At 42.1% G+C, this 24711-nt stretch overlaps 1 protein-coding gene across 2 annotated transcripts in view; it reads left to right on the forward strand.

Annotated features, from left to right (window-relative positions):
- Positions 1–24711, forward strand: part of LOC125460931 (protein bicaudal D homolog 1-like) — a 249135-nt gene that overhangs the window by 153863 nt on the left and 70561 nt on the right. For both annotated transcript variants that reach the window (XM_059652369.1, XM_059652370.1), the window contains exons 4-5: positions 10768–11205; positions 17025–18134. In XM_059652369.1, coding sequence (XP_059508352.1) covers positions 10768–11205; positions 17025–18134 — 1548 coding nt within the window. The remainder of the gene's footprint in view (positions 1–10767; positions 11206–17024; positions 18135–24711) is intronic.

The raw sequence follows: 24711 nt of genomic DNA on the forward strand, positions 1-24711 counted from the left end.
ATTAACTATGTAACTTTCCAAATTTTCTTCTAATGTCTAAGATCCTGTGGTGGGTATACAGCAAACTTTTGGGTCAAGATAAAAAGTAAACTAATTATTCTTAAATTTCGGAAAAACAGAAATAAGAAGTGGGATCAAGAAAGAAGAAATAACTTTTAGCACTTCCTAGAATTTCTGCTCCCAGTAGTATTATCATCCTATTATTAGTCACAGACACTGTGTTTGTTGAATAATTATTGGTGTGTGTTTAGAGACCAGGCCTTAAACAAGTAGAGCATGCTTAGTTAAGCATTATTTTAGCCATGTTAACAGCAGCGTAGCCTTACCAGCTGGGGCAATGATGTTGACAATGCGTTTAAGGGAAGGTATTCAGAACCAGCCTTGCATACATCTAACAGACCAAGACCAAGTTGTCACAAGTTTAATGTGAGCTGGGAGATACATTCTGTTGCTGTCATAACTACAAGCTCAAGCTTAATACATCTAAATGTCGATATAAATTATAGAACTTCCAAGAAAAAAAACTTGATGTGAGAACCAAAAACTACAGGACCCCATGCTTGTTGCTTTTATCCAAACTGTTGAGGTTATCAGTTTGTGGGTAGTGTTTTGTTCCATGCAAGCCGTATTCTAAAGCTACTGTCTTAAAATTAATGTGTGGGCTTACAGTGTGAACTTCTGTTTTTCCAACCCCTCTTCCTTGCTTTGCAATTTATACTTTACCTGCATGTTAATAGATTAAGTCTTACACACCCAAATTAAGTGAGGAGCTGCAGCATTGATCCCTAACAGAATGAACAGTATGATTGCCCAACAAAGATTCCTGCTGTTGAGTTGTTCTGCATATCTGTCAGTAGGGTTGTCAACTCTGCTTGTCCTATATCCTGGGAAGTTTCATCACATGCCCTCCTCCTACCTCCTACCTTCCTGCATGCATGCATATCACCGACTACACCAGTTCTCAATAATAGTTTCGTGATTGATGCCATTAGCCACAATCCACATCCCACACCCCCATTCTCTCTGCTCCAGAAACCACTGTTCCCATTGGATACTTTTACCTGATTTCGTGCATGCTAAAGTTACGTTGCATTCAGTTTGCATTGTAACCCTGTGCGAAGTCTTGTGAATCTGACCAAGGCAAAACTGGATAAATAAATGTCTCTATGTTTTTGCTCCTGGACTGCTCACAAGAGCATCTGGAAGATGAGGCATTAATTCCATGAGACCCTGGAATAATTCAGGCTTGTTGGCAACCCTAGCTATCGATGAGTGTAGGTATCATGTTGGATACTCAAATGAATTTAAATGTAAACATTAACATCATGATGACCAAAGTTTATACAAGGAACAAAATGGAAGAGGTAGACCATCAGCTGCATTCTGGATGAGGTCAGCAGACAAGAGGGAAGAAACAACCCTGTAACTATTGTATCAGAGATAATGGGAACTGCAGATGCTGGAGAATCCAAGATAACAAAGTGTGGAGCTGGATGAACACAGCAGGCCAAGCAGCATCTCAGGAGCACAAAAGCTGACGTTTCGGGCCTAGACCCTTCATCAGAGAGGGGGATGGGAAGAGGGTTCTGGTATAAATAGGGAGAGAGGGGGAGGCGGACCGAAGATGGAGAGAAAAGAAGATAGGTGGAGAGGAGAGTATAGATGGGGAGGTAGGGAGGGGATAGGTCAGTCCAGGGAAGATGGACAGGTCAAGGAGGTAGGATGAGGTTATTTTGTCGGAAATGGAGGTGCGGCTTGAGATGGGAGGAAGGGATGGGTGAGAGGAAGAACAGGTTAGGGAGGCAGAGACAGGCTGGACTGGTTTTGGGATGCAGTGGGGGGAGGAGATGAGCCGTGCTGGTTGTGTGATGCAGTGGGGGGAGGGGATGAACTGGGCTGGTTTTGGGATGCGGTGGGGGAAGGGGAGATTTTGAAGCTTGTGAAGTCCACATTGATACCATTGGGCTGCAGGGTTCCCAAGCGGAATATGAGTTGCTGTTCTTGCAACTTTTGGGTGGCATCCTTGTGGCACTGCAGGAGGCCCATGATGGACATTCATCTGAAGAATGGGAGGGGGAGTTAAAATGGTTTGCGACTGGGAGGTGCAGTTGCTTATTGCGAACCGAGCGGAGGTGTTCTGCAAAGCGGTCCCCCAGCCTCCGCTTGGTTTCCCCAATGTAGAGGAAGCCACACTGGGTGCAATGGATACAGTCTACCACATTGGTGGATGTGCAGGTGAACCTCTGATTAATATGGAAAGTCATCTTGGGGCCTGGGTTGGGGGTGAGGGAGGAGGTGTGAGGTGAAGTGTAGCACTTCCTGCGGTTGCAGGGGAAGGTGCCGGGTGTGGTGGGGTTAGAGGGCAGTGTGGAGCGAACAAGGGAGTCACGGAGAGAGTGGTCTCTCCGGAAGGCAGACAAGGGTGGGGATGGAAAAATGTCTTGGGTGGTGAGGTCGGATTGTAGGTGGCGGAAGTGTCAGAGGATGATGCGTAGTATCCGGAGGTTGGTGGGGTGATGTGTGAGAACGAGGGGGATCCTCTTTCAGCGGTTGTGGTGGGGGCATGGTGTGAGGGATGTGTTGCGGGAAATGCGGGAGATGCAGTCAAGGGTGTTCTCGACCACTGCCGGGGGAATGTTGCGGTCCTCGAAGAACTTGGACATCTGGGATGTGCGGGAGTGGAATGCCTCATCCTGGGAGCAGATGTGGTGGAGGCGGAGGAATTGGGAATAGGGGATGGAATTTTTGCAGGAGGGTGGGTGGGAGGAGGTGTATTCTAGGTAGCTGTGTGAGTCGGTGGGCTTGAAATGGATATCAGTAACTAGCCGGTTGCCTGAGATAGAGACTGAGAGGTCCAGGAAGGTGAGGGATGTGTTGGAGATGTCCCAGGTGAACTTGAGGTTGGGGTGGAAGGTGTTGGTGAAGTGGATGAACTGTTCGAGCTCCTCTGGGGAGCAAGAGGCGGCGCCGATACAGTCATGAATGTAACGGAGGAAGAGGTGGGGTTTGGGTCCTGTGTAGGTGCGGAAGAGGGACTGTTCCACGTAACCTACAAAGAGGCAGGCATAGCTGGGGCCCATGCGGGTGCCCATGGCCACCCCTGTAAGAAGTGGGAGAAATCGAAAGAGAAGTTGTTGAGGGTGAGGACGAGTTCTCCGTAGGAAGTGGGAGGAATCGAAAGAGAAGTTGTTGAGGGTGAGAACCCTTCCTCCCATCTCAAGCCGCACCTCCATTTCCTACCTACTAACCTCATCCCACCTCCTTGACCTGTCCGTCTTCCCTGGACTGATGTATCCCCTCCCTACCTCCCCACCTATACTCTCCTCTCCACCTATCTTCTTTTCTCTCCATCTTCGGTCTGCCTCCCCCCTCTCCCTATTTATTCCAGAACCCTCTCCCCATCCCCCTCTCTGATGGAGGGTCTAGGCCCGAAACGTCAGCTTTTGTGCTCCTGAGGTGCTGCTTGGCCTGCTGTGTTCATCCAGCTCCACACTTTGTTAACCCTGTAACTATGTTGTGAAACAACATAACCCTACATTTGATATATTAATGTAGGACAGCAAGGCATTTCAGAAGTATGAGGGAAAAATTGAGCACATGCAAAGATAGAGCTATTGGGAGAGAGACAGAAGTTTGTACAAAAGTGTGGATTTTTCTAGGGTCTTAAAGACACAGTAGGAGATGGAGAGGTGGATTAATGGTTGGGAATTCCAGATCTTGGCATAGAAACTGTTGAAGGCTGTGATGCGCTATAATGGAAGTAGAGAGAATTGAGTTGCTTATATGGAAAATACACGGTCAGAAGCTTTGCTTCGGAACTAATTGTATTTTGTTTGTTCAATTGTGTACTCATTTAGTCTACTGCAGAGGCTGGAGAGGGGAATAGCGCTGATAACAAATGTGCAGAGCTTGCAGCATGGTCCAAAGATGAGGATTGCAGGCTAGCCTGTCAAGACTAAATGCTATGGACACAATCTGACAGGACAGCAGTAGGAATGGCACTGAGAGAGGTCGTGGAGCGATAGAGTTGGGTTTCACCAGCATAGATGTAGATGTTGACCCCATGAGTGTGGTTGGAGTGCCAAGGAGTAGTAGCAGGTGGATGTGGAGGAGGAGACAACCTAGGGGAATTTTTTTCAGAAGTCAGTGTATTGGAGTGGAGAACATGCTTCAGCTTTGTTTGGATAGATGTAAATGAAAGTACAGAAGTTCATTCCAGCTGAGTTAATGAGAGGGGCAGGAGTGTTGGTGAAAATAGTGAACGTGAAAATATTAGATGTTTCAGAGAGGTTGAGCAGTGGCAATGCACAACAATCACAGAGAATGTGCTCATGGTTTTTGTTCAGGTTGTTTTGTTGCTGTTGATGTGGTGAATAACTGGAGGGATTCAAGCCGAGTTACACATGAGAGCTGGAAGATAGGGGTCAGAGGTTGGAGGTGGAGTGGTAATTTATGAAGAAATAATTACAGTTGAATAAAATAAGGCACAGAAGTGTTGTGATTTTAGGTCCGCTATGGTGATGCTGAGTGTTGTCAAACCTGTTGTGTGAAAAAGAAGTAAGCTGCACATTTGCTATTCCACAACTAATTACATTTCAAATCACAGCTCTGCTACCACAGGCAATGGTCAGCACATGAAAGTTGGAGCTACCAAATGGAACTGTTCACCCTGGGTACCTCTTCCTAGTTGCCTGGGAAACTGAAATCTCAGCAAGGATCATCTCTCAGGATGAAGGAGATTAGAAATGTGAAAATTGAGAGTGGGAAATGGAGAAAATTAAATGCCTTTAAAGTATAAAGGAGACAAAATTAGGTTTTGACAGATGTGTAAAACAGGCAGTAAAGATTAGCAGACTCATTTTTAATCCCTTCCAGCTTCTTTTCCCTTAAAGTCAATCAGGCAAGATGTAAAACAAATAACTGTGTTGTCCATTTGGCACCACTGCTAAAGCGCAATTTCAACATTAAAGTCTTGATGATAAATTTCAAAGCTGAATATTCTGTTACGTATCAATTTCCTTTTAGCTTTATTGATAAATATCATTAAACTGAAGCAACATCAGTGAAAGACAGTGGATTGTTTTTGAATGAACTTCATAACTAAATGATAAAAGACACTTCCACACACATGCTATTTCCTATTCTCACCATAACGTCCATAGCTGAAGCAAATGCTGACCGAGCTATCTTTCCCAGAGAAAGAGAAATAAACTTGTTAACCTCCTAGCATTCCTAATAATTAGCAAACAGAAGCTTAAACACACAATCAGCCCAACTGCCCTATTATTTGACATTGGCCATTATGCTGGAGGAATAACTGTCAGGGAAATAAACATGAAATGAGAGGAGAGATAAAGTTTTATTTTAGTAAATTGATTAATTACCAGGAGGTTTGACATTATACATTGCAGATGCGTTATATTTTCCAGTGTCATCTTTCATGTTCTTCAGTGAATGGCAGACTATTTTGCAAATCAAACAGCAATTGAAATTCGAGGAAGACTGAGGATCATTGCTTATTTTGTTTTACAGTTGTAACATTGTTTGGTAATAATGGTATTCTAACCTTGTCCAGCATGTACCTAAACTCCTACTTTTATCTAGTTCACATATGTCCTGTTAATTTTTCTATTGACTGCACCAAAAGTAGCTAATACATTTGAGAAGTCATTGTCTAACCCCATCTTTCTTTTATTTGTTTAAATGTCTGCTTTTTGTTTGCTTTCAAAGGTTTCTCAGAATATGATTTTAATCCTGATGCATAGATAAAGCCAGAATAGCATTGTGACAAATCTCCTTCAACTTTATTCTGTTAGTTTTGGTAGTTTATTAATATTCTGTAATTCTGGATAAATTCCCTGATCTTGATGAAAAAAAAGTGAACATGCTTTACCCTGTCCATGTTGCAACATGTTAACCAATCACCTGTGTAAACTGGCTATTGGACAGAGGTGGCTTTACCCAACAAACAATCTTAATGTTTTATATGACCACTGTGATAGAAGTGGAGAATACAAACTGTCTGTGTAGAGAGAATACCATCACCATGGGATGTGCTGTCACCCTCTTTTAATGTGTTTCCGGTCTTGTTGCCTTTTTTTGTATTGTGTATGAAATATGCATCTTCTGTTTTTTGAATTTTTAATTACATCTCTTCTGATGCAGGTCATTGCACTCTATCTCTCCATTGGAAAAAGTGTGAGTGATATTACTAGACCAGAAGGCTATTGTTAGATTATGCAATGTGCTTTTCTTATTTTGCTTTGGGAGGAGGCATGTCCTTCACTTGAGGCTGTTGGATGATGATTGAGAAATATGTTATTTGTAGGGTGTAGATTGATGAATGGATAGCAGTGCAACATTCAGCAAAAGATAACATGCTGCAGCGACCTCTAAAAGTGCTGAAACCAGAGTTCCTGTATGCCTTCATATGGCCCAATTAAAAGTCTTATTAATGTTGCTAAACCTATTTTTAAAACCCAAACTGTTACTAGCTTTTTTAAGACTTTATCAACCTGCAGTCAGGTGTTCAAGGAACTAGAAGCAATTATTAAATTTGACTTTTAAACAATTGTGTAAAACCCAGTATTGGCTCAACCACCCATTTAACACATTTCCTGATTTTCCTTTACACATTAATTTCAGCTGAAACTAAAATTAGGTACAGGGTTTACCCAGCAACCAAATAAATCTTGTACATTACACAATTCCTATGGAAGTCAAAATAACCCCAATAGTTGTTTAGAAGCATTGGGAGAACTAACATTTTCCCCTATCAGCTGTGCCATGAGCCTTTCAGCAGCCTAGACACTGGGCAGGATACCTGTTCCAAGGTAGACATAACATAAATTATGTTAGAATTGCCTGGACAAATCTACCCCCCATTTCTTTTCTGAGGCTCCATCTGCTGAGTGTTTCTGCTTAACCAGGAGTTATATATGTATTTACTGATTGGTCACACCATGGTACAGTCTGTTGAACCACTGCATGTCTGCCTTCCAGAAAGACCCAGTTACATTTGATACAACCCATGGCTGCAAGTACCATACTGGTGGTTTTGCACTATTTATACAGTTCCTCATTGACAACAAAGTGAACACAGGAAAAGCGTAATGTGATGAAAAGCTCTGATTAATATAAATGGTAAAATGCACCAATATCTTTCAATCCGTTTGTTAAAGACATAGCAGTATTTGTGACACCTATGTGATAGATACTTTGGAAATGAAGAGTGAAAATCAGTGTAGGGCGCAGAATGCTTCCGGTATCTGGTGGCACCATTGGTACCCGTTGCTCTGCAATATGGCGTAAAATGTAATGAGTTTAGTTTTGCATTGCACCAGATTATATTTGAGCTAAAATCTAGAAAATTCAGTGTATGAAATATTAGTGCAGTTTTAACAACAAAGCTCTTAGTCTACCCACTTAATTATGAATACATTGCTGTACTAGAGTAAGATGCAGATATACAGCAACATTGTTGTGCCTCTTTCCCATGTTGAAGAGGAGATTATAAACCAAGTATATCATGTGATAATACTCCTAATGATGTGCCAAACATTTAGTGCAGAGTAACAACACAATATGTCCCTGCTTTCCTCCTTCTGTTGGGCCAATACCTTCCTTTGACATTCAAAGTGTTTGGATAGTTAATATTTGTAAACCAATGTGCATACAACGAGTAATTCAGATTTAAAGTTTGATTGACCGGGTGATTGTTCACAATGCCATATTACCCACAGCTTTGCTAATTGACACGCACTGCTAAATTCCAAGGTCTTGCTGCTCCTTTCATTGAGCTAATGGTCTGTGATTCCACCTCCTCCTGGCAATATTCCTACCGTCTTGGATGTGACAATCCCTCCCGCTCTCTCCTTCCCAACATTCCACCTCCTCTTTTTTCCCCTTTGGTGAATAGAGAGAGAAATCTTCAACTGAAAATGTAGTCCCTCACTGTTAAGAGGTTGCTACAATTTTACATCAGCTGCTGATGTGATGGTTCCATCATGGACTGCTGTACTTCTTTTCTGAACAAGTACTTTCAAAGAAAATTAAGTTATTTTAAAAGAAAGCAATTCTGTACTCTAGAGGTTAATGTATGGAGGGTTACTCTCATTTTTCTCACTCTTGGAAAAATAATGAGCTTTCTCTTAAGAATTGAAAGAGAGTCGGGTCCACATAAGCGCAGAACAGAGGTTGGAAAATGTTGAGAATGCTGCAGCTCCTCATTGCAGCAGGACTGCCCTGAGGTAACTCTAAACTGTCAATTAGTTTGCTAATCATCCGCTTTTGTTTTTTCATATGTACTGCTAAATAAAGCGAATTGATGTTTCTCGTGGGGGTAAAAAGAAAACTTCAAGAGTTTTGAATGTAATTCATGCAATCATTTCTCAGTTTTTTTTAAATGTTATGAATGAATTCCTTTATTTGCTGATTTATGTTCATGTTCACATAAGCTGCAGCTAGTCGAGTTTCTGAAAATGATCATTTCTTGTGACCATGAAGCAGGCTCTATATTTTTGTGTTCTGCATGACCTTTTTCAGTTGGAGTAACTTTATTTAAGTCTAAAGGTACCTGCTGGCAAAATTGTCAAATAGAGCACAATGGGAGGGTCAGTGCCCCTCTGGCAGAGGCTTGGCATTGCGTGCAATTTGGTTCCCAGTCTTGTAATCCCCTGATGTTCAATTTGTATTTGCCAATTCATTATTTTAGTTTATTTTCCCAAAGAATTAAACAAAATAAAATCTGGATGAGGGCAAAGGTAAACAGAAGTAACTTCTGGATCAGTGAGTATAATAAACATTATGAGAAACAAATTTTTTTTTGATGTGTTGAATCAAGTGTGATGGGAGTAATGCATCCAATCTAATGAAATGGATTAGCGTTTCTGTAAATTCTTTTCCCATACCAACGATACTCCTATATTCAGTACTGAAGACACTCATACACGAGCTTGTTACCTTCTGAAGTAGAACCAGAAGATGCCAAAATTATGCGAAAGGTCTGTCAGTATATAAAGAGAGAAAGGTCAGTCATTGTTCTGAATATGAAATCTCTGAAAAGGAAGCTGTTTTCCCAAAATTGACTTTTCTCTTTTGAAATGCTGATAGACCTTGTCTGTCTTTCTTGTTTTTCTGATTTAACCTCCATTTCAAAGTAGAAATGGACATGGTTATGAGAAAAAAGAAACATATTCTTAAAATAACTAAAGTCCTGGTTCAGAGAATTTATATCTCTGATTGTGAAGGCAAAGGGGATAGTAGTTAGTAAAGATTTATCTAACATTAGGCTGTGCTAAGTTGATTAAATACAGAAGAGATTCCTAAAGATTGAAAGACGACCTACATAATGGTACATTATTTTGCAATGTATGAGGAAACATATCTGGAAACTGCACACTCATTAAGTTTAACATCTGTGGTAGCAAACTCCTGGAACAATTTTGAATGTTGTAGTGATTAACAATAATTTATTAAACAATTTTTAGCATGGATAAGAAAACAGCTTAATTAATCTGTTTTGCAAGCAGTTTAAATCTATTATTGAGATGATAGATCAAAAAACTAAAGTCAATACATGATTGAAATTTAAGAATTTTCTTTAGATTCCACAACACGAAGTAACAGCAAAGGTATGAAGTTGTGGATTAAGAAGCAAGATAGGGTGGGTAATTTGTTTTCTAATATCGAACATGGTAATTGTGAACATGAGACAGGAACTCTATAGGCTGGAAGTACTTGAGTGATCCTGTCCCAGGTGTTAGACTTAGAACCACTTCTCTGCAGATATTTGTGTTCTTAGCTCGATTGAGAAAAGCAAGATTTGACAAGTGTGCAGATTACGCCATCGATCAGGAAAGGGATCAAAAGCGTCTTAATGATAAATCTACAAAACTATAAACTCATTGCATGATTTCAATTCAAAGTCCTGGGTTGCTTTGGTGGTATGGTATAAGATAAAAGGAGTCTGTAATTCATAAACCATTAGTATCTATCTGCATTGATATAACCCTATCCAATAACCACTCTCTTTCTGGGGCTAGGCTGATTCCCACAAAATAAGGACAATTGCAGCATTTTCAAACCTTGAATATAAAGCAGTTTCAGTGGTGTAATACATTTTCTGGCTTCGTTTTTGACATGTATTTAACAATTGTCATTCTAACTGTTGGGCTAGTTCAGATATTTCATGTTAACAACTATTTCATGTGCTAGCAAACAATGTTATTACTGCAGCAAGTACTTCTGGGCCTTCTGAAAATCAATGCAAAAACATGAATGCCTTATGCTTGCGCATCACAGGTTGAGGCAGAACCATGGAGAAAACTTCCACCAATGTCATTGGCTCCAGCACCACCTCCACTGCAAAGTTTTAAGCTACATGTGCACTTGCATGGAAGGATCAAAGCTCTGGGAACTGAACTGTGCATCTGCCCCTGGTAAACCAGGACCAGCTTAACACAAGACCTTAGGGCTAAAGAGCTCGTCAGCATTCTGACAATTCACTGCATGCCCATAGTCCTGTTAAGCTGATGACCCTGGTTTGATAGCCAGCTAAGTTTCTGCCTGTCTGGTGGTATCTGCTATACGTAGGCGTGATGTCTTGTGTGATGTGGAAACCTCAACAATTTCAGCAGCATTGTATGAATATTTGAGTGCCTTTAAGCATTTAAAGGATAAAGTGCTCCTTAAGAATTACGTAGATTAATGACAAAATGAGATTATGTTTGCAAAAGGCTGAATTTTGTTTGTGTTATGTGTAATCAGGTCGAGTATGAAGGCCTCAAACATGAAATTAAACGCCTGGAAGAGGAGACAGTATTGCTCAACAGCCAGTTAGAAGATGCTATCCGGTTAAAGGAGATTGCTGAACATCAGCTGGAAGAAGCTTTGGAAACCTTAAAGAATGAGCGTGAACAGAAGAACAATTTGCGCAAAGAGCTCTCACAGTACATCAACATGAGTGACAGCATGTACAACAATCACATAAACATTGCAGTTGATGGGCTAAAGTTCTCAGAGGATGGCAGTGAGCCAAATAATGATGAAAAAGTGAATGGACACATTCATGGATCTTTGGTAAAACTTAATGGTGATTACCGAACTCCAACTACCAGAAAAACTGACAGCCCAGCTCTAGTCTCGGATCTGTTCAGTGAGCTCAACATTTCAGAAATGCAAAAACTTAAGCAACAGCTTATACAGGTATGACCTCCATTCTCATTCTCCCCTGATCTTTAAATCTGTGTTCTTTCACTGATTTCAGCTCTCTCGATTATTTTCTGAAGAGCCGTATTAATCTGTCAACATGTCAACATCTTCAAATCTTATCAATCAGGTCTTGTGTGCTGCAGTAAAGAATCTGAGACTAAATCTGTACAAGTGCACTATGAGCCAAATTAGGTACTTCTTTGTTTTTTTTTGGTTTGTCAAAGAACTCTGTTGTTGGTGTGTTTTATGTCTTTGATCCATTGGTTACAGGAATGAGTAGGGACAGGCATTTTGTATCGGGCTCCCCCTGATGTGACATCATGAAGCTCCATGATGCTGCGAACAAGGAGGTCCGTGCACTGCCCGTTATTGCCTATTCCTGACGCCACGCGTAGAACATCTTACTTTCAGTAGCTGAAGGTAAATACGACGCCACTGCTCTGAAGCTACTTAGAGCCATTTGTTTTCCAATATAAAAGCAAGGGATGACTGAAAGGTACCATTTGGTGAACAAACATTTTCCTTTGTGATTTGTAAGCATAGAGGAACATCTTGCAGATTATTTTGAAGTACAGCGACCTTTTGTTTGAATTAAATGCCAATCTTCCTATGAGCTTTGCAGATTTTTGGCTTAAAACATGAAGGTTCGAGCAAAGTCTTGGTTTTAAAATTCTTCTGCCTGTTTTCAAATCTATCTGTGGCATTTCCCTCTCCCATCACTGTAATCTCCTTCAGCTCCACAACTCTCTGAATTATCTGAACTCCTCTTCTTCTGGCCACTTGTGTATGCCCAATCATATTGGCTCCTACAGTATTCCTAGTTTCATTGTGCTGCTAAAGAATTTTTGCACAGTCTGCTGAGGTAAAGTGGTGGGTGTATGGATTGAGTTGCCAGAGAAACTGATGGAGGCTGGTACAATTACAACATTTAAGAGGCATCTGGATGGATACTTGCATAGGAACTGTTAGAGGAAAATGGGTCAATGGGACAAGATTAATTTGGGATATCTGGTTGGCATGGTTGAGTTGGGCTGAAGAGTCTGTTTCTGTGCTATACAACTCTATGTATAAGATAAAGGACAAGGTTTAACTTTATTTAAGGAACATACCAAATGGTGACTACATCTGACTCTGGCATCATCCTGGCATGATGCAACATTTTAGAGCAAGATTATGTGAGATTGGATCCTTTCCTGTGATGTTAACTGTCTCATTAGATCATCACATGAGCCATACATAAACCCTTACAGAACAGTTCAACCATTCGTGGCGATGCCTCCAGTCCCTAGGCTTTGGAAATCCCTTTCAACAAATCTTTGCATCTTTTCCCCACTGTAAGGCACTGTTTAAAACTTTCCTCTTTGACAAGCTTTGGTCATTCCTTTTTGTGGTTCTGTGTCACACTTTGTTTGAAAACAGCACAGTGAAGTTTCTTAAGATGTTTAATCATGTTAAAGGCACTACATAAATATATGTATTATTGAAACCGATTATTCTGCTAGTGATTTGTTATTTCCCAGGTTGCACAAATCACCGACCATGCCCACCCCCCCCACCATGAAATTTACAAGTGAATCCATGAGCCATGAATTTGGATTTTAAATACCCTGCTGCCAGTAGAAAGTATATATTTAATTAAATTCCAAGTTTTGACTGAAGGTAATAGTTAGCCTCTTTTACATATTCCCCATTGTCTTCTACCATCACTACACTGATGGAGGGCAAGCAATCTTCAGAGACCAGGATGGCATAGCTGAAGTCTGCATAATGGGGTTAGATTTGTTGATACAAAACCTGAACTGTGATATTTATCCATCTTAAGAAAATCCCAGTCAAACAACAAAAAAAGAGACATGTGAAGTGCTGTTTTAAATGGAGGAAAGCAGCACTGCAGCAGTTCTTGAGCTGTCTTCACATTGGAATAGATTCTGGAAAAGCTCAGCAGGTCTGGCAGCATCTGTGAAGGGAAAAAACAGAGTTAATGTCTCAGGTCTGGTGACCCTGCCTCAGAACACTGGGCTCTGAGGAAGGGTCACCGGACCCAATACATTAACTTTGTTTTTCCCTTCACAGTTGCTGCCAGACCTGCTGAGCTTTTCCAGCAACTTTGTTTTTGTTCCTGATTTACAGCATCTGCAGTTCTTTCGGTTTTTAATTAGAAAAGATTCTGGAATTCATCTGAGGGAAAGTGCAAGTAGTGAAACTGCAATTAGATGACTCAGTGCCATCCTCTAATTTGGTGTATGAAGTTTTCACCTGCCAGGTGATCTTTGTTGGCGTGCTGAGTCGATATCAGCTTATTTTATCCTGCTATAACACAAGATTTCACATAATCAAAGAAAAATCACACTTCAAAAGGCTTTTGAAAGACCCTCTGTTAATAAGCAAAAAGTATAAATGTTTATCTCTATCAGCTTTTGCTGTTCTCATTCTTGAGATAGCATGGTGGCTCAGTGGTTAGCACTGCTGCATCACAGCACTAGGGATCTGGGTTCAATTCCACCTTTGGGCAACTCTCTGTGTGGAGTTTGCACGTTGTCCCTGTGTCTGTGTGGGTTTCCTTCAGGTGCTCTGGTTTCCTGTTGGATCTAGTGAAATCTTGTGGTACAGCAGGATAAAATAAGCTGATATCAAATTAGCCTGCCAACATAGATTACTTTGCAGGAGAAAACTGCACACACCAAATTAGAGATGGCACTGGGTTATCTAATCGCAGTTTCAATACTTGCACTTCTCCTTGGATGAATTCCAGAAACTATTCTAATTAAAAACCAAAAGAACTATGGATGCTGTAAATCAGGAACAAAACAAAAATGTGCAGGCTAGGTGGATTGGCCATGAAAAATTTCCCATAGTGATGAGGGATGTGTGTAGTAAAACTTATGTTGTTCAATTTTTCCCCTAACTTCCATCGATGATTAATAAGGAATAATGATTCTGATAAATATTAATCTGGTTACCAGTGATTTTAACCAGAATCAATCAATGCTGCTTATTTAGTTTTATTTATTGTGAGATGTAGGCATCATTGGCTGGCCAGCATTTATTATCCGTCCCTTGTTGCCCCTTAAGAAGGTGGTGGTGAGTTGCCTTCCTGAACTGCTATAGTCTATGCGCTGTACCTGGACCCACAATGCCAATAGGGAGGAGATTCCAGGATTTTAACTCAACAACAGTGAAGAATTGGCAATATATTTCCAAGTCAGGATGGTAAGTGGCTTGGAGGGGAACTTACAGATGGTCGTATTCCTATGTATTTGTCGCCCTTGACCTTCTAGATGGAAGTGGTTGTGCGTTCGGAAGGGGCTGTCTGAGGATCTTTGATGAAAGACCTCTAGTGGTCCAGGACATGAAGACTGTGTAAAATGATTGAAGTGATGAATATTGTGGAAGCAAAGGTGTTGTAATATTCATATACCAATTAACTGATGTGTTTGCTGCCTGTGGGATGGTGTGCTGATGCTGTCACTTTAAAACGGTTATTTTTGTCCTTGGCTTTTTTGAAGAGAAGTTATAAAGCCAAAGGTCCCAAAAACCTACTAACCTCATCCCACCTCCCCCTCCGACCTGTCCATTCTCCCTGGACTCACCTATCTCCTCCCTACCTCCCCACCTACACTCACCTTTACTGGCTCCATCCTCGCCTCTTTGACCTGTCTGTCTCCTCTCACCCTATCTTCTCCTCTATCCATCCTCTATCTGCCACCCCCCTCTCCCTATTTATTTCAGAATCTCCTTTTCCCCTCCCCCAATTCTGAAGAAGGTTCTCGACTCGAAACGTCAGCTTTCCTGCTCCTCCAATGCTGTTTGGCCTGCTGTGTTCGTCCAACTCTACATCTTGTAGCCCAGGGAGTAACAGTTTAACGATGGAAGGGGAGTGGCCAGTTCTCCCAGTTCAGGTTTTTTCCTAGTATTTTTTGCTGTAGCAGTCACTGATATTTTGAGCACCAGAAGTGTTGCAAGCGTCAGTTTCGTCGGACTTTCTGTGAAATCTCTCTCTGGATATTGTCTTCCTGCCTGTAAGAATCTATGGCTGAATTTTTTTTTTGCCAAGGGGTGTGTTTGTGGGATGTTACTGCATTGGAACAGTTAATTAGTTCACTTGCTATATCGGGTCACTTAAGCTTTCTAATAGTTAAGTTACTCTAAAATCAACTTTGTTTTGTTTGTGTTTCAACTGTAGTGTTTAAATAAATTTTGTTTTTCTAAAGCTGAGCAACTGCATCACACTCGGGATCCTCACTTCAAATCTGCCCTTAAAATAAGAATAGGGTCTAGGCTACCTTCTAAAAATATTTTGAGAGGGACTGGCCTGATCCATAACAACTGGAGTGGGCTGGAGCATTAACCATTTACTTCATGTTGTCATCGAGATATTGTCATCGTGCTTCCTGAAAGAAAGCTGCTTACCCCACTGATTGATGCTTTATCACAGTCTCTCAGAACCTCCGGGTTCAGTTTTCCCGGATACTATGGTGATGCAGCCTTCCTGACATCCCTGTCATGAATGTGGTAGGGGACAATGCGATGGAGAGGTCACGCTATGATGGTGCCTGTGCCCACAGAAACTTCGAGACAGTGGACACCTCAGGCTGTGTCTGTGCAAGCACAAAGACATTATTAGTAAGGGTCCTATATCATTTTGCTGCACTTCTATGGAGCAGAGTATGTCCAGCTCCATGCCTTGATGCAATGCCATGGAATTCTGCTGTGAACCAGTGAAGTGCTCAGTTCACAGGATTTTATTTTAGTTTCAAAGTGACTTCAGTAGAAAATCTCAGTGCCTCCCCTTAGAGTACATTGCTGCATAAATATTTAGAAAACAAGCAGTTGATCATTCTCTGATATAAACTACATGCCAGCACATGAGCTATGAACAACAGGTATCTGTAGTAGGCTCATTTCACAAACAAAGGTAAAGTACACTGTAAACAACTGCACCTCCCAGTCGCGAACCATTTCCACTCCCCCTCCCATTCTTTAGACGACATGTCCATCCTGGGCCTCCTGCAGTGCCACAATGATGCCACCCGAAGGTTGCAGGAACAGCAACTCATATTCCGCTTGGGAACCCTGCAGCCCAATGGTATCAATGTGGACTTCACAAGCTTCAAAATCTCCCCTTGCCCCACTGCATCCCAAAACCAGCCTAGCTCATCCCCGCCTCCCTAACCTGTGTTTCCTGTCACCTATCCCCTCCTCACACCTCAAGCCGCACCTCCATTTCCCACCTACTAGCCTCATCCCGTCTCCTTGACCTGTCCATCCTCCCCGGACTGACCTATCCCCTCCCTACCTCCCCACCTATACTCTCCTCTCCACCTATCTTCTTTTCTCTCCATCTTCGGTCTACCTCCCCCTCTCTCCCTATTTATTTCAGAACCCTCTCCCCATCCCCCTCTCTGATGAAGGGTCTAGGCCCGAAACGTCAGCTTTTGTGCTCCTGAGATGCTGCTTGACCTGCTGTGTTCATCCAGCTTCACACTTTGTTATCTTGGATTCTCCAGCATCTGCAGTTCCCCTTATCTTTAAAGTACACTGTGCTGTAATTCTTGCAGATGTAGTAAAAGGTTCTCAGGAAACAGGATGGATATGTCAGGAGCACTAGATCATTAAGGAAAAGTGCACAGTACAACAAAAGTTTGAAATTGTAAGAAATTATTGGAATAAGATCAAGATGTCTTCTGAAGTCTGTTGATTATCATCTAAACTGCAGAACTGTGATGTTCATATAGGATGATTGTACACTTGTGTGTCCAAATGTGTTCGTGACAAAATAATGCCCACAACTTATTATTTCACTTTTACTGCAGGTAGAGCGGGAAAAGGCCATCCTCTTGGTCAATCTTCAGGAATCGCAGACACAACTGGAACATACTAAGGGAGCACTTACCGAGCAACATGAACGGGTTCACAGTTTGACAGAACACGTCAATGCAATGAGGAGGCTTCAGGTCAACAAGGAGTTAAAGACGAACCTGGAAAATGAGAAAGGACGGGAATCTGGAGAAGAAACACATGATTATGAGGTGGACATAAATGGACTGGAGATTCTTGAATGTAAATACAAAGTAGCAATTACAGAGGTCATCGATCTCAAAGCTGAACTCAAAAGCTTGAAAGAAAAATACAATAAATGTGTGGAGACCTACACAGAGGAGAAAACAAAATATGAAAATCGTGTGCAAGAGCTGGATCAGCAAGTGAGCTGTCTGGAGAAAATAAACAAAGAATACAATGAAAAAGTAACACATTTTGAAACAGAGATCAAAACACTGACAGACATGGCAAATGACGGGCATAATACACTCAACACAGCCCAGGATGAACTAGTAACTTTTAGTGAGGAACTTGCACAGCTCTATCACCATGTTTGCTTGTGTAATAATGAAACCCCAAACAGGGTCATGCTGGACTATTACAGACAAAGCAGGGTCACCCGCAGTGGAAGTCTGAAAGGACCGGATGACCCAAGGGGTATATTGTCTCCGCGACTTGCCCGCAGGGGCATGGCCTCACCGGTTGACTCGAGAAATTCACCAGACCATTCCCCAAAAGACAAAATGGAAGTTGGTAAAGAAAACGCACAACAGAGCCCTACAAAAGTGGCCAGCACCACGGTCTCACCTGTAATAACCGCTCCACCTTCTTCCCCTGTCTCTGACACGAGTGACATCAGAAAGGAGCCAATGAACATCTACAACCTGAACGCTATCATAAGGGATCAGATAAAACATCTGCAGAAGGCAGTCGACCGATCTCTCCAACTGTCACGGCAGAGGGCAGCTGCCCGGGAGTTGGCACCAATGATTGATAAGGATAAAGAGGTTCTGATGGAAGAGATCCTGAAACTGAAATCACTGCTCAGTACAAAACGTGAGCAGATAGCAACTTTACGCACAGTTCTGAAGGCCAATAAGCAGGTGGGTTCATGCATATAAAACTGACAAGTTCTGAATTTCCCTTTCCCTTGCTTTTAACTGCTTTGTATTTTCATGTAGTTTTCCGGCTGTCCTATGAATTCTGATTATATTCACTGCAAGAGTGATGTAAGCTCTAGATTGAGTACTGAAACAAATTAAGTAACTACATAGCAGTGAATTTTAACATCAATACAGAGACACTTGCTGGAGTCTACTCTTAGGACTGCATAAGCATCAACAGAAAATAAGAGACTGCAGTTTTGTGAAAGGCAGGCCTATTTAACTAAACCAATGAAGTTTTTTAAAATCAAGTCATAAAACTGGGGAGGCTTGTCAATGAATCTCATATCTCTGGATTTTAACAGGCATTCATAAGGATCTACAGAAGAGGTTGTGCGTTAAGTTTAGTCTCGATGGGTTTGGACATAAAGTTGTCCCATTGTTAGGAAATCATTTAGGCAGGTAAGAAGAAAGAAATTCAGAATACATTAAAGGAATAGACTCAAGACAGGCAGGAAAATAAGTGAGACTTCCTCGTGATTAGTGCCAGAGACCTAATTATTCTATCTAAATATAAATAACCTCAATTTTGGAATTGAACTATGTATCCAGATTTGTATATCATGCTAAACTATAAGTTATAATGAATTGTGCACGTGAGACAATTGAAAAAGACTGCAGATTATGTAATTAAGTATAACAGTTGTAGATATTGCTATTAACTAAACATGAGACAGTAGCTTTGGGTGTATGTCTAATAGATGGAAAGACAATCTAAATGGAGAAGTGTTTGGGGCTAGGCATGAAAAAATTAGTTAGGGCCTCATGGTGTCTAGCTGGCACACAAAGTGCTTGAAGAGGCTAATTGCTTCATCACAAGGCAACAAATTAACAAAGTAACAACTCTTCAGGCCCAATGCATCTATTATCTCTTTATCCACATCCTTCAATAATCTGACATTCAATTTAACTGGTCCAGGAGATTTAACAAACTTCAATCCAGTTAACTTTCTAAATATTATCTCTTTACTAATACTAATTTCTCTTAATTTGTCAGTTTCACAATTCCCTTGGTTTCCTAGTATTTCTGGCAGATTTCCTGTATTTTCTTCCATGAAGAAGACAGATACAGAGTAGCTGTTTAGGTTCTCTGCCAATTCCTGCTCTCCACTATAAATTCTCCTGTGATGGACCCACATTTGTCCTAATTATTCATTTCCTTTTCACATACCTAAAGAGGCTTTTACCATCCACCTTTATGTTGGTGCTAGTTTATATTAATATTCTTCTTTCTCTTTCTTAATCAGTTTGTTAAGTCTTCTTTGCTGGGATCTTAAATTGCTCTGAATCCTCAGGTTTACCACTTTTCTTTTATAACCCACTGCTTTTGACCTAATGTAACCTTTAACTTCTATCATTAACTACGGCTGATTTACCTTTCCCTTTGGGTTTTGTTACTTAGAGGCAAGCATATCTGTGTAGACTGAACATGCTATTTCCATAGCTCCTGGCCTTGCCAATGCACTGTCGTAATTCTAGTCACAGAAGTCTGGAATTTGAGTTTCAGTACTGGTTACATTCCTGCACTGAATTATGGGATGCGGTTCATACGGAGGAGAACTGCAAAAATATAACAAGGAGCTAATAAACATGCAGAGTGGCTGTGTAATTGGCAAGTGAACTTTTGGGAGGTAAAATAAGGAGGACATGCACTCAATAAAAAAAAGCAAAATACTGCAGAAGCTGGATAACTGGCATAAAATGGAAAGAGCTGTAGAAACCTAGCAGCTCTTGAGAAAAGGCACACAGAACTTGAAGTGCTTTCTCTGTTTCACTCTCTGAAGGTGCTACCATGCTGCTGAGTTTCTGCAGAACATTTTGTTTTGATATGAGGACAGATACTTCTTGGAAGTACAAATATACGTAAGGCTAAAGATTTCTGTAACGTAGATTCCACTGTGTATTTCCTGTTATCACTGACATCATGTCCATCAGAAATAACATGCATTAGGATTGTAATGTCTTATAAATATTGTTGATGAAGTTGTGACTCATAATTAAGTTTTAGCTTTTAAGCCCATCCAAATAAACTTTTTGATGGACCCATGAGATGACACTAGGCTGCCCCAAGTTTTCTAAACAAGAATGATCACAGCAAATGACTTTTTTAGTGCACCACTAATTATAGGTGTTGGATAATTATCCAGTACAACTAGAAGGAATTTCCTTTGGCAGTTGCATTAAGCAGCTGTATGTACAATTTCTTTACTTATCTAATTTCCCTGGGTTAAATTGCTTTAGGAAACTTCACCAGCTTTGAGTTTTCATTGTACAAGCTGCTCGTTTACTTCTGCCTCAATGACTTGATGGCATCCCATTCTTCCTTTTCCTTTCTTGCCACTGCTGGAAGAGGACCTGCTGAATTAGACCTAATAGAGGTCCATGGAGAGGTCCAAGATGGGTTACATTTCATGTACCTTACACAACTTTGTCCTGTGAAAGTTGTGAGCAGGAACTTCCTTAGAAGAAAACCTGTCAGTGGATATCAGGCTTATTTATGTAAGGTATCATCTGTGTTTGCTGCATGCTTCCACCACATTCTTTCAAACACCAGCACTAACACAAGACAGTGTTGACCATCTGGGCACATGGTACATTTGGAAATTAGATGAACAGCTGGCAAATTCATGCATTCAGATTTTGTGGTGAATTTTATAATGATGGTCACCCAGAAGGCATTGTGACAATGTGTATTTAGGCAATTTATGAGCACTCTTGCCTCAGCAACCATAAGGAACCCAGTGCATTTCTTCCTCCCCTGTTGGCCCGATCTGGCCACAGATTAAACTGTGATTGCTCATCCTGCTGTCTGAATGTAGAGGTTACGCTCTCAGTATTATTCAGAGCGGGATGACTCTCTGTATTAAATAGAACCATTCTTCTCCTCAGTATTGGCTTCATTTTTAACCAAAACTTGGACAGATAAGAGGATATAGTATAGGCATTTTGACGAGAGTTTAATCAGAAGCGTAATTACAAAATGTTCTCATTTGTTTTACTGAAATTGTGACATTTTGGTGAGTTTACCATGTAGGACTGTCATTCTCAACTTCTTTCCTTACCTGTGCTGTAATGACCTGCAGGTAAAACCACCCACTGTTCACCTCTGCTTAAAAAGAGAGCAGCCTGATGGTCTGGTAAGATATGGTTATGTTACTTTACATTTTTTCTCATTTGGTGCAGGAAGCAAGAGGCATTACAAAATGTTCTTATGTGAACGAAACCAGACTGTTGATAGCATCAGAGCTTGGCAAGGAGAAGCTGTGGTGGGTTGTCCGTGCTTCCAGTTAGGGGATGAAAGTGATAATGGGAACTGCAGATGCTGGAGAATCCAAGATAATAAAATGTGAGGCTGGATGAACACAGCAGGCCAAGCAGCATCTCAGGAGCACAAAAGCTGACGTTTCGGGCCAAGACCTTTCATCAGAGAGGGGGATGGGGAGAGGGTTCTGGAATAAATAGGGAGAGATGGGGAGGCGGACCGAAGATGGAGAGAAAAGAAGATAGGTGGAGAGGAGAGTATAGGTGGGGAGGTAGGGAGGGGATAGGTCAGTCCAGGGAAGACGAACATGTCAAGGAGGTGGGATGAGGTAGTAGGTAGGAAATGGAGGTGCGGCTTGAGGTGGGGGGAAGGTATGGGTGAGAGGAAGAACAGGTTAGGGAAGCGGAGACAGGCTGGTCTGGTTTTGGGATGCAGTGGGGGGAGAGGACGAGCTGGGCTGGTTTTGTAATGCAGTGGGGGGAGGGGAAGAACTGGGGTGGTTTTGGGATGCAGTGGGGGAAGGGGAGATTTTGAAGCTTGTGAAGTCCACATTGATACCATTGGGCTGCAGGGTTCCCAAGCAGAATATGAGTAGCTGTTCTTCCAAGCGGAATATGAGTTGCTGTTCTCCCACCCACCAACCTGCAAAAATTCCATCACCTATTCCCAATTCCTCCGCCTCTGCTGCATCTGATCCCAAGATGAGGCATTCCATTCCCGCACATCCCAGATGTCCACACTCTTCAAGGACCGCAACTTTCCCCCCACAGTGGTTGAGAACACCCTTGACCGCGTCTCCCGCATTTCCCACAACACCTCCCTCACACCCCGCCCCCACCACAACCGCCCCAAAAGGATCCCCCTCATTCTCACATACCACCCCACCAACCTCCGGATACAACGCTTCATCCTCCGACACTTCTGCCATCTACAATCCGACCTCACCACCCAAGACATTTTTCTATCCCCACCCTTGTCTGCCTTTCGGAGAGACCACTCTCTCCGTGACTCCCTTGTTCACTCCACACTGCCCTCTAACCCCACCACACCCGGCACCTTCCCCTGCAACTGCAGGAAGTGCTACACTTGTCCCCACACCTCCTCCCTCACCCCCATCCCAGGCCCCAAGATGACCTTTCATATTAAACAGATGTTCACCTGCACATCTGCCAATGTAGTATACTGTATCCATTGTACCCGGTGTGGCTTCCTCTACATTGGGGAAACCAAGCGGAGGCTTGGGGACCTCTTTGCAGAACACTTCCGCTCGGTTCGCAATAAACAACTGCACCTCCCAGTCGCGAACCGTTTTGACTCCCCCTCCCATTCCTGAGATGACATGTCCGTCATGGGCCTCATGCAGTGCCACAATGATGCCACCTGAGGGTTGCAAGAACAGCAACTCATATTCCGCTTGCGAACCCTGCAGCCCAATGGTGTCAATGTGGACTTCACAAGTTTCAAAATCTCCCCTTCCCCAACTGCATCCCAAAACCAGCCCAGTTCTTCCCACCCCCCACTGCATCACAAAACCAGCAACAGCCTGTCTCCGCTTCCCTAAACTGTTCTTACTCTCACCCACCCCTTCCTCCCACCTCAAGCCGCTTCTCCACCTCCTACCTACTACCTCATCCCGCCCCCTTGACCTGTCTGTCTTCCCTGGACTGACCTATCCCCTCCCTACCTCCCCACCTATACTCTCCTCTCCACCTATTTTCTTTTCTCTCTATCTTCGGTCCGCCTCCCCGTCTCTCTCTATTTATTCCAGAACCCTCTCCCCATTCCCCTCTCTGATGAAGGGTCTTGGCCCGAAATGTCAGCTTTTCTGCTCCTGAGCTGCTGCTTGGCCTGCTGTGTTCATCCAGCTTCACACTTTGTTACCGGGGATGAAAGTGCCCTGTTTTCGTCTCTGGACCCAGACATGCACACTATTGCGATGCAGTTCAAACCAACGCTTTCAAAGATTTGCCTGTTATGCTGCAGTGTTCAGAAGCAAACAGTGCTTTGAAAGTTACATCATGCTGCAGATACTAGTTGGCAATTTGACAAGTACAGCTCAATGTTTAACTACTCAGAGATTCAACAGACAACCACTTCACAGGGAATGGCGACAGAAACATTGCTAATGTTTGCTATTGATTTTCAAAGAGATGTTTTACCTCATCATTTACTTCTAAGTGTAATTCCACTGCACTCTTATTTCTCCCAATAACATCACTTATTATTTCATCTTCAAAGAATTAAGGAACCAACTGCCTAACACCAGCCAACATTCTTTCCCACTCTCAATAGAAGGATAAAGGATACAATATTAAGAATTCCTTGGCTCCAAGAGAAGCGTAAATAGAATTAATGACCAAATCAAGTTGACCAAAAAAGTCAAGATTTGTAATGTGTCAGAATTAATGCTCTCTCTGACTCACCGCCACTGGTTTTCTGAGGTTTTAGAGTATTTGTTTTGTGAGCTGAGAGTATCCACAAGCTCTGACTTGACCAATTTAGTCTCCTTTCGTCGAGAGTTTCTAATGAGAATATGAGAAGTATGTACATTGACCCGTGGCTAATTTGGAAGTCATCTCAAAACCAATGGGAGAAGCATTGATAAATAATAATAAATGTTCTGGATACTGGAATTTGCAAATAAAAACTGAGAATGCTAGAAATGTTCAGCAGGTCTGGAATCATCTGTGGAGATAGAAACACAGCGTAGAATTTTATAACAGCCTGAACGATACAGGCTATGATAAGATTTGTGGCGAAAACATATAAGAAGTCCAGCAAAGCCAAACTTCATGTCAGGAGCAACTTGTTTAATCTTTTAAACAGGATCTGGGAGCAAATGCGAGATTTTCCAAGGGAGTGGTGACTTTCCTGTTAAGGGGGATTATTACTTGTTAACAATCTTATTAAGTGCGCATTTTGCTTCATTAATATTTAGATTCCCATTTTACCACCCCTGAATACAAACCTCAGAATTCTAAAGAATTTTTGACGCGGAGGTCCAAGTAGTTTGCCTGGTGACTTCAGCTCATTGCATGCAGTGAAGAGCCCCAAGATGGTCAGCATGCAGTAACAGCATCTCAGAACAGGATCCATGGGCGCCAGCCACATGTAGCCTTCATCCGCAGACATTGGCAGCTGGTATTTTCCAGACCCTCAGTATCTCTTGGCACCTTTCCAATTCATATGCACAGGAAGCATGGACATGCATTGCAGAGCACGCCAGCACCCAGCGTTAGAGGGCTGCTACAGGAC

The sequence above is a fragment of the Stegostoma tigrinum genome, chromosome 18 (genome assembly GCF_030684315.1).
Source record: "Stegostoma tigrinum isolate sSteTig4 chromosome 18, sSteTig4.hap1, whole genome shotgun sequence".
Lineage (NCBI taxonomy): Eukaryota > Metazoa > Chordata > Chondrichthyes > Orectolobiformes > Stegostomatidae > Stegostoma > Stegostoma tigrinum.